This window comes from Melanerpes formicivorus, unplaced genomic scaffold, assembly GCF_026170545.1.
Source record: "Melanerpes formicivorus ecotype bairdi unplaced genomic scaffold, bMelFor1.0.p_v2 SCAF_3, whole genome shotgun sequence".
NCBI classification, from domain to species: Eukaryota; Metazoa; Chordata; class Aves; order Piciformes; family Picidae; genus Melanerpes; species Melanerpes formicivorus.
This window is the reverse complement of record NW_027142355.1, coordinates 42997006-43013308: the sequence shown is the minus strand read 5'-3', so window position 1 is coordinate 43013308 and position 16303 is coordinate 42997006. Positions and strand designations below refer to the sequence as shown.

Genomic DNA, 16303 nt, shown 5'->3' with positions numbered 1-16303 from the left:
CACAGTGCTGAAAAGGTTCACTTCTCAAAAGATAAATACCGTTGGCGTTTGAAATCTAGCCTTCGCTTATTCCTTGCATTCTGAGGATGACAATATCCATCGGTATCTCCTTTTGCTGGCTTAATTTGCCCCCAGAGCAATTTTCTTCATTAACATTTTATAAGGACTTTTGAAAACCTCAGCAGCACCCCTATCCTACACCAGTGAAGTCCTTCACTCCCTTTGGGTGCAGGAAAGAGGAGCTGCACCAACACCAGCTGCTTTCCAAAATCTCACTCCCATTTCTCTTTCCCAGGAGCATTCAAGTTCTCAGCTCCCCACATTTCAAGAGGTGATATTCTTCTCTTTTAAATTAGCTCCTTTTTCTTTTCCTTTTTAGCAGTGAAGTGGAATTTGTCCTCAGATTGCTTGGATAACCTCATGCATTTCCTTTCACATTATATTATTCTGTTATCTTAGTGTTTTCAAAAGGTGGACCACAACCCTCAGGATATCCATAAAGGGCAACCAGGAGAGTTTTAAGATGCTGAAACTTTTATTACACTCTAAAACAAAAGAAAATGTCTCATCTCTGTTCCCCAAACACCTTTATCCTTCAAAACCAATTTCTGCTATCAAAAAATCTCAACTCACTCATACAAATATATGATACACATTTCTATGTGATGCATTTTAGCCAGGTTCCCTCAGGGACCAACTACTGTGGCTGTATGATTTTGGGCCTGATGACCAACTCCAGCTGAACTTGACTGATGCTACAAGCCTCCACGACACTAAACTTCTGCAGGTTTTGTGAAAAAGCTGGTTCCTGAGCAGAGCAGAAAGGATCCCAAATTCCCACTAGAGGAGAGACAGGCATGGCTGATCCTTTAACAAATCTAGGTGGCAACTCAAAGACATCAAATAACCACACAAACAGCTTTCCTCCAGCTATAACACATGCTATAACTTCCCTTTCTAGAGACGAAGCATTAAATACATGAAAAGATTTACTTGGAAGAAAGCATTTAAATAAAAAAAGGCTGCATGGTCCTATCATTCATTTCACCCACAACTTCCCAACAAAACCTTCAGTTCTTCATTTTTCCAACCTATTCAGCTAACCTTCTGACTCACCTTAGGACAGGAGCTCTTCCCAAGCTGGTATGGCAATACTCATCACAGCCAGTGTATAGCCTAAGGATGAGAGATCTCTGGGGATCTTTGTTAAGCCCAGGAGGAAACTTTCCTCTGGAGCTGAATGGCATATTGGCAACATGATTTCTCCTCTGGGTAAAAACCACATCCCCCAGGCCTGCCTGAGTTCGGAGATGAACCTATAGGCTTCAGGAGAAGCAGAGCATTTTCCCTTTTTCTGCTCCCTGCCCACACTCAGCTCCAGCACCTCACTTTCCCAAGATGTAGAGGCAATCCTCATTTTACCATGGTCAGAGGTCTCAGCATCACTGATTTTTCAGAATGTTCTCCCTAAACGGCTGATACCCACTACTGCTTACAGACCACACACCCACAACTGACACAGACAACTGTTCAGTTGCCTCACCCTGCAGATGGGGCTGGGGGCATTAAGGCTTCCTCTTTCTTTGGCCTCCCATGTGCCTCTCACTTTATATTGGGCATAACATGATGTCATGGCAGATGAGCTGGCCAAGCCACTCTCCACCATTTTCCACCAGTCCTGGCTCACCAGAGAGGTCCCAAGTGACTGGAAACTGGCCAATGTGGTCTCCATCCACAAGAAGGGCAGATGGAGGAACCTGGAAACTCCAGGCCAGTCAGCCTGACCTCAGTGCCAGGGAAAGTGATGGAGCAGATTATCCTGGCGGCAATAACTGCACACCTGAAGGATGGCCAAGGGCTCAGGTCCAGCCAACATGGATTTAGGAAGGGCAGGTCCTGCCTGACCAACCTGATCTCCTTCTATGATCAGGTGACTGCCTGGTGGATGTGGGGAGGCTGTGGATGTAGTCTACCTGGACTTCAGCAAGGCCTTTGACACCGTCCCCCACAGCAAACTGCTGTTTAAGCTGTCAGCTCGTGGCTTGGACAGCAGCACTCTGAGCTGGGTTAGGAACTGGCTGGAGGCTGAGCCCAGAGAGTGGTGATGAATGGTGCCACAGCCAGCTGGCAGCCAGTGGTGTGCCCCAGGGATCAGTGCTGGGCCCTGTGCTCTTTAATATCTTCACTGATGATCTGGATGAGGGCATTGAGTCAGTCATCAGCAAATTTGCAGATGACACCAAGTTGGGAGCAGATATTGATCTGTTAGAGGCAAGAAGGGCTCTGCAGAGTCCAACAGGATGGCATTCAACAAATCCAAGTGCCAAGTGCTGCACTTTGGCCACAACAACCCCATGCAGAGCTACAGGCTGGGGTCAGAGTGGCTGGAGAGCTGCCAAACAGAAAGGGACCAGGTGACCAAGAATGCCAATGGCATCCTGGCCTGCATCAATAATAGTGTGGCCAGCAGGAGCAGGGAAGTCCTTGTGCCCCTGTACACTGTACTAGTTAGGCCATACCTTGAGTGCTGTGTCCAGTTCTGGGCCCCTCAGTTTAGGAAGGACATCAAAACACTTGAAGGTGTCCAGAGAAGGGCAACAAGGCTGGGGACAGGCTTTGAGCACAGCCCTGTGAGGAGAGGCTGAGGGAGCTGGGGCTGCTTAGCCTGGAGAAGAGGAGGCTCAGGGGAGACCTTATTGCTCTCTACAACTACCTGAAGGGAGGTTGTAGCCAGGAAGGGGTTGGTCTCTTCTCCCAGGCAACCAGCACCAGAACAAGAGGACACAGTCTCAAGCTGTGCCAGGGGAAGTTTAGGCTGGAGGTGAGGAGAAAGTTCTTCACTGAGAGAGTCATTGGTCATTGGAATGTGCTGCCCAGGGAGGTGGTGGAGTCCCCATCCCTGGAGGTGTTCAGGAGGGGATTGGATGTGGCACTTGGTGCCATGGTCTAGTCATGAGGTCTGTGGTGACAGGTGGGACTCGATGATCTTTGAGGTCTCTTCCAACCTTGGTGATACTGTGATTCTATGATTCTTTGAACCACAAGCTAGCAGCAGTGATGGTTAAGGTCTTTGCCTCTGGTGAGTTAGGTCATGCCTCTTAGAAAAAGGCATCCAATCATATGTAAAGATTTTAAATGAAGAAACCACAGAAATCACAGAAAACATCCAGTTGGAAGAGACCTCCAAGATTATCCAGTCCAACCTTTGACCCAGCACTGAAGGTTCAATACTAAACCATGTCCCTAAGCACCAGGTACACAAACTGCTTTAAACACCTCCAGGGAGGTGACTCCACCACTGCCCTGGGCAGACCATTCCAATGTTTGTGAACCCTCTCTGTGAAGAAGAAAAATTAAGAAAGGACTGTAAAGATAATTAACAAACAAAACAGCTTACAAATGTATACATCTCACAGCTAGTGCAAATTTGTGCAACTTTAGCTTCCAACCACAGCATTTGTCCAGTGAAAGAGTACTGTATGACTTGAAATCTCCCTGGCTGTAGGTCCTCATACACCATGATCTGTCAATTTTTAATCTTCTTTTGAACAGCAAGAAATTTCATCCTTTTGCCTCTTCCCCTTTCATTTATTTAAATCAGTCCTGAAATTCTTTCTGCTTTATATTTGAGAGGGAGTCTTGACAGATGTCTGAACTGGACAGAGCAGGCACAGAAAAGACTGTGGGCAACATTCTTGCATACACTTTTAGGGACCATATTTGGCTTAAGTGCAGCACTGCAGTAAGATATCCCATGCAGGTGCCCATCTACCCACAGACCCTAATTTCTCCTCTAAGTAACTGTTTTCCATAACACATAATTTCCATATTTCTCTTATCAGTTGAAGGCCTCCTACATTTTGATCTCCAGAAATTTTACAGTGGCTTTGGTGTATTAAAATACAGGCTGTTGAAGCAAGTCCAGGGCATTATGACATCCAAGTCAATCTACAAAATATGCTACCCATACTATAAAAAAAAAACCAACCAAACAGCAACAAAACAACAACAAAACCACCATGTGTAATTTGTTAAACAAATAATTTGTGCCACCTGCAAAGTTCAGCAGCCATAAATGTATATTACTCTCTCTACTAATTTTTAAGGATACTGAGACTACAAACAAGAGCCTTCTCTGACTCCCACTAGACACCCCTCTCAAACACTGGTCTAAGACTGGCATTTATTTTATTTTCTAGCCTTCTGGGATTTACCCCTGTACCAAGATCTGACAGAGAGCAGTAACAAAGGCTCCAAAAGCACCAAGGTCAAGCCTTTTGAGACTCTTATATAAAAGTCACCTGGTCCAGCAGGCTGATTTCAACTATAAGGACAACAGCACATCTGCAATTTCACTTTTTTCCTTCTGAAACAATTCCCTGCTTTAAATGAACTTTTAAATGTGGTAGGTAATAACCTCTGTTCTCTCTCTATGGCTGCTTTGGCTCCAAAGAATTGGCAATTGAGTAATATAGTCCGGGGAAAACCTGGGGAGCTACAGACTGGTACCTGCAACACATAAATAGGTAAGAACTATGGAAAACGACAGAGTAAGTTAGCATGTGCACAAACATGGCATATTTGTGTGATGAAAGGAAGGAAGGCAGGATCAATACATCTATTTTGTGGTGGGTTTTTTTACAAAGCCATTTAACAAAGCCCACTTTGGGTTTCCAAAAGGCATTTGATAAATCTGTCATATGTAAGTCTTAAAAATCCTAAAGTCCCTGAAGATAAAAATAAAAGTCCTTGCAAGGATAAATAATTAGAAACAGATGGTAGGAGAATACTGTCAATTTTCCAGGCAGAGAGAGGTCAGTGACAGAGTCCTGCAGGGATCTGTGCTGGAACATGGGAGCTGCTCTGTTATTTATAAATGAGCTGGAAAACAGGATAAATGGTGAGGTGACAAACTTAGCTGCTGATGCTCATTCAGGGTAGCTAAGATAAGGGCTGACTATGAAGAAAGACTTTACAATAATGAGTGACTAGGCAATAAAAAGGCAAATTAAAGTCAATGTAGATAAACAAATAAGAAGACATTTCTTTCAGGGGAAAAAAAAATAGCTACAGAAAATGACATGCTCCAAGGTGACTATTACAGCTTCAGGAGTGAGATCTTGGGGTTATAATAGGTAGTTCTGCAAAAACACTGGCCCACTGTTCACTAACAATGAAAAAGTGAGTATTGGAAATTACTAGGAAAGGAACAAAGAATGAAAGTGAGAGTAGTATTATGCCACTGTATAAATGGCTGAATTCTCAGCTTTGAATATTGCATCTAGGTCTGGTCCCACTGAAAGGATAATGGAAAGCAGAATGGAAACAGCTGTGGGCAAGGCAGCAAGGATGATGGCACAAGGTAATGACTAAGACTCATGACATCACAAAAACAAGTAACTGAGGGGATACAGCAAAGAAGTAAGCAGGACCAGCAAAGGGAATGGGTCTAGGAGTCCCTTGGTCACACCTTCTTCCAATACACGAGCTGGAGGGACAAAATCAGCAGTTTTAGAACGTAAAAAACCTTACTGAATCTTCACACACCATGCACTAAGCTGTGGAATTCCTTGCTCTGGGGCACTGTAAATGTTGAAAGTTTACACAGGTTCAAAAAGTGACCAAAATCATAAAAATAAAATTTCAGCAAAACATCAAGGCTCATCTCAGGAAATCCCTGAACAGGAGTGCCAGAGGGCAGAGTACCCAGGGCAAAATGAGCTTTAGCTGTTCTCTGTGATTCAATGATCAATGGAGTTAAATCCTCCTAGAGAACAATCACAAGTAGTGTTCCTCAAGGCTCAGTACTGTGACATGTCCTGTTCAATTTCTTTATCAATGACTTGGACAAGAAGATCAAGTGCACCCTCAGTAAGTTTGTAGGTGACATGAAATTAGGTGGGAGTGTTGATCTGCTTGAGGACACGGAGGCTTTACTTCAGCCACAACCCCATGCAGCACTACAGGCTGAGGTCACAGTGGCTGGAGAGGTGCCAAACAGAAAGGGACCTGGGGGTGCTGATTGACAGCTGGTTAAACATGAGCCAGCAGTGTGCCCAGGTGGCTAAGAAGGCCAATGGCATCCTGGCCTGCATCAGGAATAGCGTGGCCAGCAGAAGCAGGGAAGTCATTGTGCCCCTGGACTCTGCATTGGTTAGGCCACACCTTGAGTACTGTGTCCAGCTCCAGGCCCCTCAAGTCAAGAAGGATGCTGAGATGCTTGAACATGTCCAGAGAAGGGCAACAAAGCTGGAGAGGGGTTTGGAGCACAGCCCTATGAGGAGAGGCTGAGGGAGCTGGGGTTGTTTAGCCTGGAGAAGAGGAGACTCAGGGGTGACCTTATTGCTGTCTACAACTACCTGAAGGGAGGTTGTAGCCAGGAAGGGGTTGGTCTCTTCTCCCAGGCAACCAGCACCAGAACAAGAGGACAGAGTCTCAAGCTGCACCAGGGGAAGTTTAGGCTTGAGGTGAAGAGATAGTTCTTCATAGAGTTGTTAGCTGTTGGAACAAGCTGCCCAGGGAGGCAGTGGAGTCCCTGGAGGTGCTCAAGAGGGGACTGGACGTAGTCATGAGGCCTTGGGTGACAGGTTGGATTTGATGATCTTTGAGGTCTTTTCCAACCTTACTGATTCTATGATTCTATGATTTACAGAGGGACCTGGATAGGTTGGACCAATAGCCTGAGGTCAGCTGAATGAGCTTCAACAAGACCAAGTGCCAGGTCCTGCACCTGGGCCACAACATCTCCACACAACACTATCAGCTTGGGGAAGAATGGCTGGAGAGCTGTGTGGAGGAGAAAGACCTGGGGGTACTGATTGACAGGAGGATGAATATGAGCCAGCAGTGTGCCCAGGTGGCTAAGGGGGCCAACAGCATCCTGGCCTGTACTAGAAATAGTGTGGCCAGCAGGAGCAGGGAAGTGATTGTTCCTCTGTACTCAGCACTGGTGAGGCCATACCTGGAGTGCTGTGTCCAGTGTTGGGCAGAGCAGTACAGGAAGGACATCGAGGCACTGGAGCGGGTACAGAGAAAGGTGACTGAGCTGGTGAGGAGCCTGGAGAGCAAAGGAAATGGGGCTGTTTAGGCTAAAAAAAAAAAGAGGCTGAAGGGGAGACCTCATTGCTCTCTATAACTACCTGAAAGGACATTGTAGAGAGGTAGGTGCTGGTCTTTTCTTACAAGTAACCAATGAGAGAACAAGAGGGAATGACCTCAAGCTGCACCAGGGGAGGTTTAGGCTGGACATTAGGAAAGAAATGTTAATGGAAGGGGTTGTGAGACACTGGAATGGGCTGCCCAGGGAGGTGGTTGAGTTGCCAACCCCAGATGTGTTAAAAAGCCATCCAGATGGGTTGCTTGGGGACAAGGTGTAGTGATGACAGACTTGTTGGAGTGAATGAAGTGGCTGGACTTGATGATCTCACAGATCCTTTCCTGTCTGGATGATTCTATGGACTCGTGTTACAAACTGCTGTCAAGAGATGAGCTCATGTTACAGACAGTTATCAAAAGATGGACCTGTGATTTGACAGAGTACAAAGCACTGTCCTGGGCATGGGTTTAGGCATCTCCTGAAAAAAACATATGTATTTGTTTCATCCTTCTTGTCCATGGGACACTTCTATGCCATTCTGTTGCTTTCTCAACTTTTCTCTTTCCTGTAACTTGAAACATCCTAGTAAAAACCAAAAGCAATTACAAATAACAGCGAGGAGGGGGAGGGGAGGGGGAGGAAAACCACAATCAAACTGAAGTGTTTAAGTGATAAACTAATAAATCTCAAGAAATATCTTCATTTGTGAGGTTTCTTGGAGGCCAGAGATGGAGGGTAGGACTAAGGCATACTTGTGCCAGCAGGGGCATTGGACTGGGTACCTCCAGAGGTCTCCTCAGCTTCTACCCTTCTGTGATTCTGCAGCAAAGCACAGTAACACCTTATTCTAAATGCTTTTCACTGAAGTGTTTGTGTCCATGCAACTACTGAAACTAGGTAAGTGTGTGTGCAAGTGTTTGTACATATTATTTTGAAACTGCAGAAGCTAGGTGATGGATAATGAAGGAGTCAATACTGGCTCGTAAGATGCCAAGTGTATCCTGACAGCATTGTGCAGCCTAAGCCATGGCAGAACTACAAGGGAGTTTAAGGTATGTTGTCCTAATGTAGACAAAGGAAATAATTTTTTCCTATGATTTTTCTGGTCAATCATGTCATAGATGTGATTAGATAGCAACAAGAACAACTACAAAACAAAAATGCCTGTCTTAAACACTGTTTACCTTTTCCATATTTAAAAAAGCAGCTCTTCAAGAGCTGCATCATGCTGACCATTTATCATGATTCAAGCAAGACAGAGTCTCATCAAAATCTTTTTAAAGAAATCAGTTCCTAAGCTTTTATTTGCAAATCTAAATCAAGCATGAGCCCATGTCAAAAAAAAATTATTCTAGGGAGAATTAAATCATCTAACAACACTTAAAAGTGGTGTACTCTTGCTGAATGCTAACACTACTGAGGTTCATCGTAGGAAGCAAAATCAAAGCTATACTCCCATATTTATTTATTTTGATATTCAGGTTCTGTTTTCTTCCTCTACTACACAGAGCTGTATGCATATATAGATGACCTTACTATATTGCTACCTGCAAGAAAAGCCTCTTAGGCTTATTATTGCCTATTATTTATACTCTCAAAGCACTAAAATAATAACAGAAGTAGCTTGCATACTTATAGAAAATGACTCTTTGCAACTCTCCTTTCTGCATATTTTATTCTACATTTTCCTTCTGCCCCACAGCCACTGTCTTCTTCAAAGGATGGAAACTGAACCAATATGGACTTTTTGATGTTTTCTCACCCTTCCAGGAAACTTTTCTGAGGTAATACCAGTCATGATCCATCAGGTAAATGCTGAATCAAGGTACAACACTCAGCAAAGTCAGGCTCTTTCAACACCACTGCAGTTCTTCCAGAGCATTCACATACAAACCAGGAAAGATGGCAAATAACCACCTGGCTATACATCTGTTTTCTTACTATTTTAATTTTGGAGGTAAGCAGTCTGAAAAGTGATTGTGCTGCTGCACAACTCCTTTGGTTGACTTTTAATCCAAACAGTGCATCTACCAGCTTTGGAGATGACAAAAATTTCATGTTGTTTTACTTGAAAACATATCTTCAGCATCACACCTGAACACGTGCAGCATGATTTGGACTGGCTGAGCTCCTGCAGATCAGCTGCATGCAGTTATTTCTGAGCATTATTATCCACCTGTGTAGAAATGCATTAAGGGAAACCAATTCAGCTTTTTTCTGCCTCGCACTATCTTCTCCTGGCATGAAGCAGTAGGACCATATAAATAAAATATCATTGCCTCTGATGCTGGAAAGCATAAGGTATTGGGAAATTGTGCTGTGCTACTGCATACTGGACGTGAACAAAGCAAGCTGAGGATGCATCAAGACAGTGACTATTCATGCCACCTTTTACCAGTGGAGCCATAAGGAGAGGAGATAGCTGAAAGCATAAGTCCTTAAAGGAGCAGAGGAGACGTCAGTGGTGCAAAGATGAAACAGTGTGCTCCACCTGGAGCCAAGAGACATGACTGTATACCATTAATTGGACCACATCACAATGTGTGTTAGTGAACAGACAAAGCAGCCACCAGCATCAAAGAGGATTCCCAATACCGAGATAATGAACCCCAACCTAGTCTCACTGGAGTAAGGGTAAAAATCTGCCAACCTTGAGTGCCTGTAAATCAATCCTCAGCTGATAAAAGAAAGAAACGTACAGAAGCTTAAGAGACAGCAACACCATAACAATGTACACAGCACGCATAAAACCAGTATCAGGGAGAGACATACTTGAAGCTTTCCACTCAAGCCTCACAGACTAGGTGGCAAACTGAATAATGCTGAAGCTGCTCAGCAAACAACTCAAAAACTGCTGCTCAGAAACTGTATGTAGGTCAATTGAGAGAACTGAAAAAAAATAGTGAGCCCATTCTGGAGACGTTTTGCTGTTTCCCTTGCAGCTCATTCCTTCAGAGACAAAAGTTCCCATTTCCAGGGTTTTATCAGGGGGACAACCAGAATGCACGCTTTGATTTTAGATTTTTTTTCCCCTCCCAAATTATTGCAGAACATCAAAACTGATTTTATTATCATCTCAGCTGTGCAGACGATTCTTCTCGTCTGCCTCCCAGCTGTACACAAATCACCAGTTCTCTACTAACTCAGAGGGAAAGCCGTGTTGGAAATGCAAAAAGGGATGTCCTGGTGTTCTCCCTCTTTCTTACCATGCGCTTTCCCCAGGGAGACACTAGATGTGATAGGGAAAGTCAAAAGAAGTCGGGAGACCTCCTGAGTCTAAACCAGCAACCGAAATTATTTTTTTTCCCCTTTACAATCTTAACATGAGCAGAAAAATAAAGCCTGTAAACAGAACCAAAACAACACTCCTGCGTGTAACATCCAGTGACCTCAGCTGCCCTTCCAGCTGGCCAGCAAAAGACCTCGCCATCCCCTCCCGCTGAACTGAGTGGGCTCTGCCTTGACCAGCTGGAAACCTGGGCTCAGAACTCACCTCCAACAGGCTGGCAGTTGCCTGCACCACCCTCTCCCGCTAGAAGCGTCTCCACCGCCCCCACTGCCATTTTCTCCTGACCTTACGCGACAGACCAAGAGCTGGAGAACACCCTGGGACTGCCGCTGCCCGCCATCCCTCCCCGGGGCTATTTAGCCGTTCACAGGCCGAAACCGGGCAGCTTCTCCGCTCAGCAAGCAAAGGTCTGAGGGCTGCGCCTGACACAAGCCCACGCCCGGTACCCACGCGGCTGACACTGGCAACCGCTCTGCAGCGCTGATGGCAATTCCTGGCTCTCCCCGACCATCCGGTGGGGCACCCCGGGCCCGTGCCGCCCGCCTCCCCGCCGACCCCTCCCAGCCCAGGCGGCCGCCGGCGCCTCAAGTTTGTGCAGAGCCGCCCGCGCCTTCCGCGGGGCCGAGCTGGGCAGGGCGGCGCCGAGCAACCCCCGCGCCCGGCCGCTGCCCCACTCACCTGAGGTCAGCTGCATCCAGGCGCAGATCTTGTAGACGGTGGCTGTATTACAGAAGAAGAAGAGGACGAAGCAGACAATGCAGGCGATGATGAGCATCATCGAGAGCCCGATGAAGAAGGAAGCAGCTTTGAAGGCTCCCGAGGGCAGGCTAGAGAAGTCCGTGAAGCTGCCGCGGCAGGTGAGTTCCCGGCTGAAGCCGTTGCCGATGCAGTAGTGGAAGAGCCCGAAGTAGCCCGCCTGCGGGGTGTCCACGCCGTCCCCGATCCAGTAGGGCTGGATGAAGCACACCACGTTGACGATGGCAAAGCAGACGGTGAAGATGGCCCAAAGCACGCCGATGGCCCTGGAGTTCCGCACGTAGTTGGTGTGATAGATCTTGGCCGCCTCCTGAGCCGGCAGCATCCCCGCTGCTGCCGCTCCTGCCGAGCCTGCTCCTGTCCCCGCCGTCCCTGCAGCCGCTCCGGGCATCCTCGCGGAGAAGATCCTCCCTCCCCTTCCTCCACCTCCTCGCCTCTCCTCCTCCTTCTCCTCCCCGTTCACTCCGCTCGACGCGACGCGCTCTGCCGCCGCCGCTGCGTGCGAGAGCCGGCGAGCCCTTCCGCAGGGCTTCAGCGGCTCCGCGCCAGCAGCAGCAGCGGCGGCGGCGGCGGCAGCACCAACACGGCCCGCGGCCGCCTATCGGGGCGTAGCGCTGCCGGTCGCCGCGCACCGCCCGCCCCGAAGCTGCCCCCCTCGCAGCTGCCCGCCTTCCTGCCGCCGCCCGCGTCTCCCTGCCGTGCCGGGCACCAGCCGCCGGAGCGCCCGCGGCGGGCTGGGTGACGGAATGGAGCGCGGCTCCGATGCCGTTCTTGAGGAGAGGCGGCGGCGAGCGGTGAGGGCGAGGTGCCGCGAGCGCCCTGTCGCCGGGCAGGCGGGAAGGGCGAGGTGCCGCGAGCGCCCTGTCGCCGGGCAGGCGGGAAGGGCGAGGTGCCGCGAGCGCCCTGTCGCCGGGCAGGCGGGAAGGGCGAGGTGCCGCGAGCGCCCTGTCGCCGGGCAGGCGGGAAGGGCGAGGTGCCGCGAGCGCCCTGTCGCCGGGCAGGCGGGAAGGGCGAGGTGCCGCGAGCGCCCTGTCGCCGGGCAGGCGGGAAGGGCGAGGTGCCGCGAGCGCCCTGTCGCCGGGCAGGCGGGAAGGGCGAGGTGCCGCGAGCGCCCTGTCGCCGGGCAGGCGGGAAGGGCGAGGTGCCGCGAGCGCCCTGTCGCCGGGCAGGCGGGAAGGGCGAGGTGCCGCGAGCGCCCTGTCGCCGGGCAGGCGGTGAGGGCGAGGTGCCGCGAGCGCCCTGTCGCCGGGCAGGCGGGAAGGGCGAGGTGCCGCGAGCGCCCTGTCGCCGGGCAGGCGGGAAGGGCGAGCCCCGCGAGCGCTGCCTCGGGCGGGGTTTGCCCACAGCCCCGCACCGGCGAGATGCTGGGGCGCCTCACTCGACCAGGGCAACAGCTGCCTAGAGGAGCCGCTCCCGGCACTGCTCATTGTGCGTGCCCTGGGAGACATACGGAGGTGAGGGATGTGAAGTTCAAAAGCGGGGGACGCACGTTGCCGTAAACAAAACACAAGCCCGTCTTCAGCCGGGGGCTGTAGCTGCTCACTGCCCTGGGGGGCGAGGGGGGGTGAGCAGCCTCCTCCCACCCTGTCCCAGGTGGGGCTCGGCAATGCCTGTCCCTCGCCTGAAGCAAATCTCCTCTGGAGCTAAGCTTTGAGGCTGGGGAGCGCAGAAAGCAGCAGCAGCTGTTCCTTCGCTCAGGTGGTGGGATGGTGGCCGCGCAGACCGTCAGCACTGTGCACACAGGGCAGCCGTGGAGGCCAGTTCTCAGCGTGGGTGGGTGAGGTGGCACCGCTCAGGCGACTTTGGCCTGGTCCTCAGAGCACTGAGCATGCCGGCATGCAGCAGCAATTAGTGTACGCTGATACATTAGCATCTGGTAGTAATAATAATTCCTCTTCCAGTGACACTTGGCTTTGCAGTGCCTGACCTAGGCATGGAGCCTGAGTTAACAGCAGTAATGGGTGGCAAGTATCTGCAGGGCTCTGAGGGTTGTCCTCTGGTGGGACATGCTGAAAGGTGGTGCCCCAGGCAGGTTCAGCAGGGCTGCTGCTTGGTGCCAGCAGAGGCCACACACAGTTAAATATTAGAGCTCAGCAGCGCCCAGGAGCATGAAGGCTTGTGTGGCAACTACTCCTCACGTTCCTGAGAATGTCATGCTCTCATGTCAGAGTTTGGTTTCTGTCCCATTACTGCCACAAACTAGGCATAGCCCAATGGAACGAGCATGCCACCCTTTCCCACGTTTGCCACAGAAGGGCTAGGAAGTTGTGGCACCTGCTAACAGGCTTTTGGGCCCCTGTGCTTGCATCAGGCACAGAGTCAGAGCTGTTGCTGAGAGGTGGGAGCACAAGGGAAGCCACCTCAGAGCAGGCACACTGTTACTGCCCTGCACATGGGCGTGTTCCCCTCATAGAGGACTATAGGGTGGCACACATGGCATGAGCAGACACAGGTAGCAGGAGTGGTGTAGTTCCCAAATACTAACACTCACTTTCCTTTCTTAGGGAAATGGGTCCAAGAATGCAAACTACAGCTACAGTTCCTGCTGCATCAAGGTGACACTGAGCCCTAAATTAGCAAAGCCATCTGCATTTGCAGAAGAGAGCAGTAGTACAGGTACTCTGACCTGGGTCCTATATAGTCTCTGCTGATTTGAGATTCTGTGCTTGGGATCAGTTAACAACCCTGAGATCATCCAAATGGGATGCAGAACATTCAGCTGGCTGGACTAGGAGTTCTGCCCCAGGAGAGTGCTGGAACACTGGAGTAGATTGCCCAGGGAGGTGGTTGAGTCCCCATCCCTGGAGATATTCAAGGTGAGGCTGAAGAGGGCCCTGGGCAACCTAGCTAGTGGAGGATGTCCCTGGTGACTGACTGACTGGGTGACTTTTGGAGGTCTCTTTGAACCTAGACCATTCTATGAGTCTATGATCCTATTAAATGCAACCACATCAACTTCATGAAGAACTGAGCAAGAGGAAATACAAAGGACAAGGTGCACCTGAAACTGCCTCTTTCCCATCCAGCCCATTTTCCCCTTTTTACCCCCAAATCCCAGAGCACCTGAGTTCTGTTTGAGTCTCCTCCCACCCCAGGTGTGACCACTTTGCCCTCCCTGCTCACTCCCCTTTTTAATCCCCACCAGGAAAGGTAGAAGCCCAAAGTTTTGCCCATCTGGGCAGAGGGATTCTTCTCCTGTCATCAGGGGTGAGTTTCCATGGTGAAGGGGGGAGGGAGGGATTACAAAGGCCCAGGGGCCCCCCAGTTAGGTAGGAATTGGGTTGATAACTACTCCAGTATTCTCTGTGGATGCTGGCTGGGCTTCCTTATGATCCATTCCCTCACCGTGCTCCTACTGCAGTTGCTCCACTTGACCAGACTGTTCGTATGCTGCCTTCAGAGAAATGAACTTGCTCTCTCCCTTGGTCACTCCTTTTAGTGCTTGGTCCTGTTTTCACAGAACAGTATGGTAGGGGTTGGAAGGTCCTCTGGACATACCTAACCCAGCCCCTCTGCTAAAGCAGATTTGCCTTGGTCAGGTTGCACAGCAACATATCCAGGTAGGTTTTGAAAGTTTCCAGCGAAGGAGATTCCTCAACCTCTCTGGCAGCCTATTCTAGTGCTTTATCACCCTCAAAGTAAAGAGTTTTTTCTTTATCTTTAGGTGAAACTTCCTGTGTTCTAGTTTGTGCCTGTTGACCCTTGTCACAGGACACCACTGAAGAGTCCCACCCCATCATCTTGACACCTACCTTTTTAGGTACTTGGAAGCACTGAGAAGATCCCCTCTCAGTTTTCCCTAGGCTGAGGTTTGCTGGGGCCCAGGACTCCGTGCAGGATGCCACTAAGTTCTCTAAGGGGCTATCAAGTGTGGAAGTGAAGACAATATGAGGCAGACCTAGAAGACAAGGAGGGAGCCTGAAGATGCCCAAGACCAATAATTTAGGAGAGCTGGGCAAGAAGTTCTGAGAGATCAAAAAGAACGGAGGTAGTGGGGAAGGGGTCTCTACCAAACAGAAGATTTGGGAAGAGTAGACCTGTGAGTATGCATGCAAGAAAGATTAAATTTGGAATTCGTATGACAGGAGGAAAAGATACATACCAGGGAAAGAGCAAGGGGAGGAGAAATGAGGTGTTTTGTGGAAGAAATGCCCCCAGGAACTGAGGAGGCCAAAATACTGAAATTGGAAGAAAGACTGGGGCAGGGAAATGTGGGAGCCAGTCTGGGCAAGAAAGAGAAAGACCAGAAGCAGGGAAAGGAACTAGAGCTCTGCTGCAAATTGAGTGTAAGTGTGGGAAAGGAGACACAATTGCCTGTCCCCAGGCAGCAGCTGGTTTGGATGTCCTCTCTGGCACCAAAAGCACAGATTTCATATAGACTCTAAGTGATACCCACTAGTCCTACAGCTCAGTGCACTGAAAATGTGAAAGTGGTACTAGATGTCTCTTTTGGGGGGCATCTGAGTCGCTCTGTGTCCCTCTCTAGAGCTTTGAATCCTGTGTTCCCACTCTTGGGTATCACAAAGACAGGCTCAGGAGACATTTTGATGGTTCTTATGTGTGTGCTTCATGGTATTAGAAAAGACCACCTCTCTGTGAGGAAAGGTTGGTGTATTCTACACAAAACAGTTAAAAGGAGCTGGGACCTCATTTCTCAAAGCAGAGCTGCCATGGATTTCAGTTCCAGTAGTTCTGCAAATGAAGCCTCAGAAAGAGCCATACTGAGTTGCTGCTCATCTATAAAAAGTTTTAAGCATCTTGGCCTGGCATCAGAATAATTCTGTGGCAGAAGCAGGGATAGTCTTCAGCTCTTCAGGACAGCTTTCATCATTTTAATCCTCAAAAGATTATCCTTTCTCTCCAACAACCCTGTTGTACCTCCACTATTTTTCTCCTGAGAATTAACTGGATGCCAGACCTGTGGCTGCCATCTAGTCTCATCTAAAAAAGGCTGAGTCTTAAGCCAGGATTTTCACCAAAAGCTTCTTCAACAGGTGAAACAGGATTTTCATCATCCTGATCTTTCTGGACAGATGGTGCTGCCTCATGCACCTGATAAGGCAGGATCTTGTTTACCAATTAGCATATGAGCATGCAACACAGAACAAAGGGGATGTCAGTCAAGTGGCTGTCTTGGTCTGGAGGGGGAAAGAGACTCAGTT

General features: G+C 49.2%; 1 protein-coding gene across 3 annotated transcripts in view; it reads right to left on the bottom strand.

Annotated features, from left to right (window-relative positions):
• LHFPL3 (LHFPL tetraspan subfamily member 3) overlaps positions 1-11553 on the bottom strand; it is a 270950-nt gene extending 259397 nt beyond the window's left edge. For all 3 annotated transcript variants that reach the window (XM_068170911.1, XM_068170906.1, XM_068170898.1), the window contains exon 1: positions 11064-11553. In XM_068170911.1, coding sequence (XP_068027012.1) covers positions 11064-11532 — 469 coding nt within the window. In that variant the 5' untranslated portion in view covers positions 11533-11553. The remainder of the gene's footprint in view (positions 1-11063) is intronic.
• Between the last annotated feature and the right edge of the window lie 4750 nt (positions 11554-16303).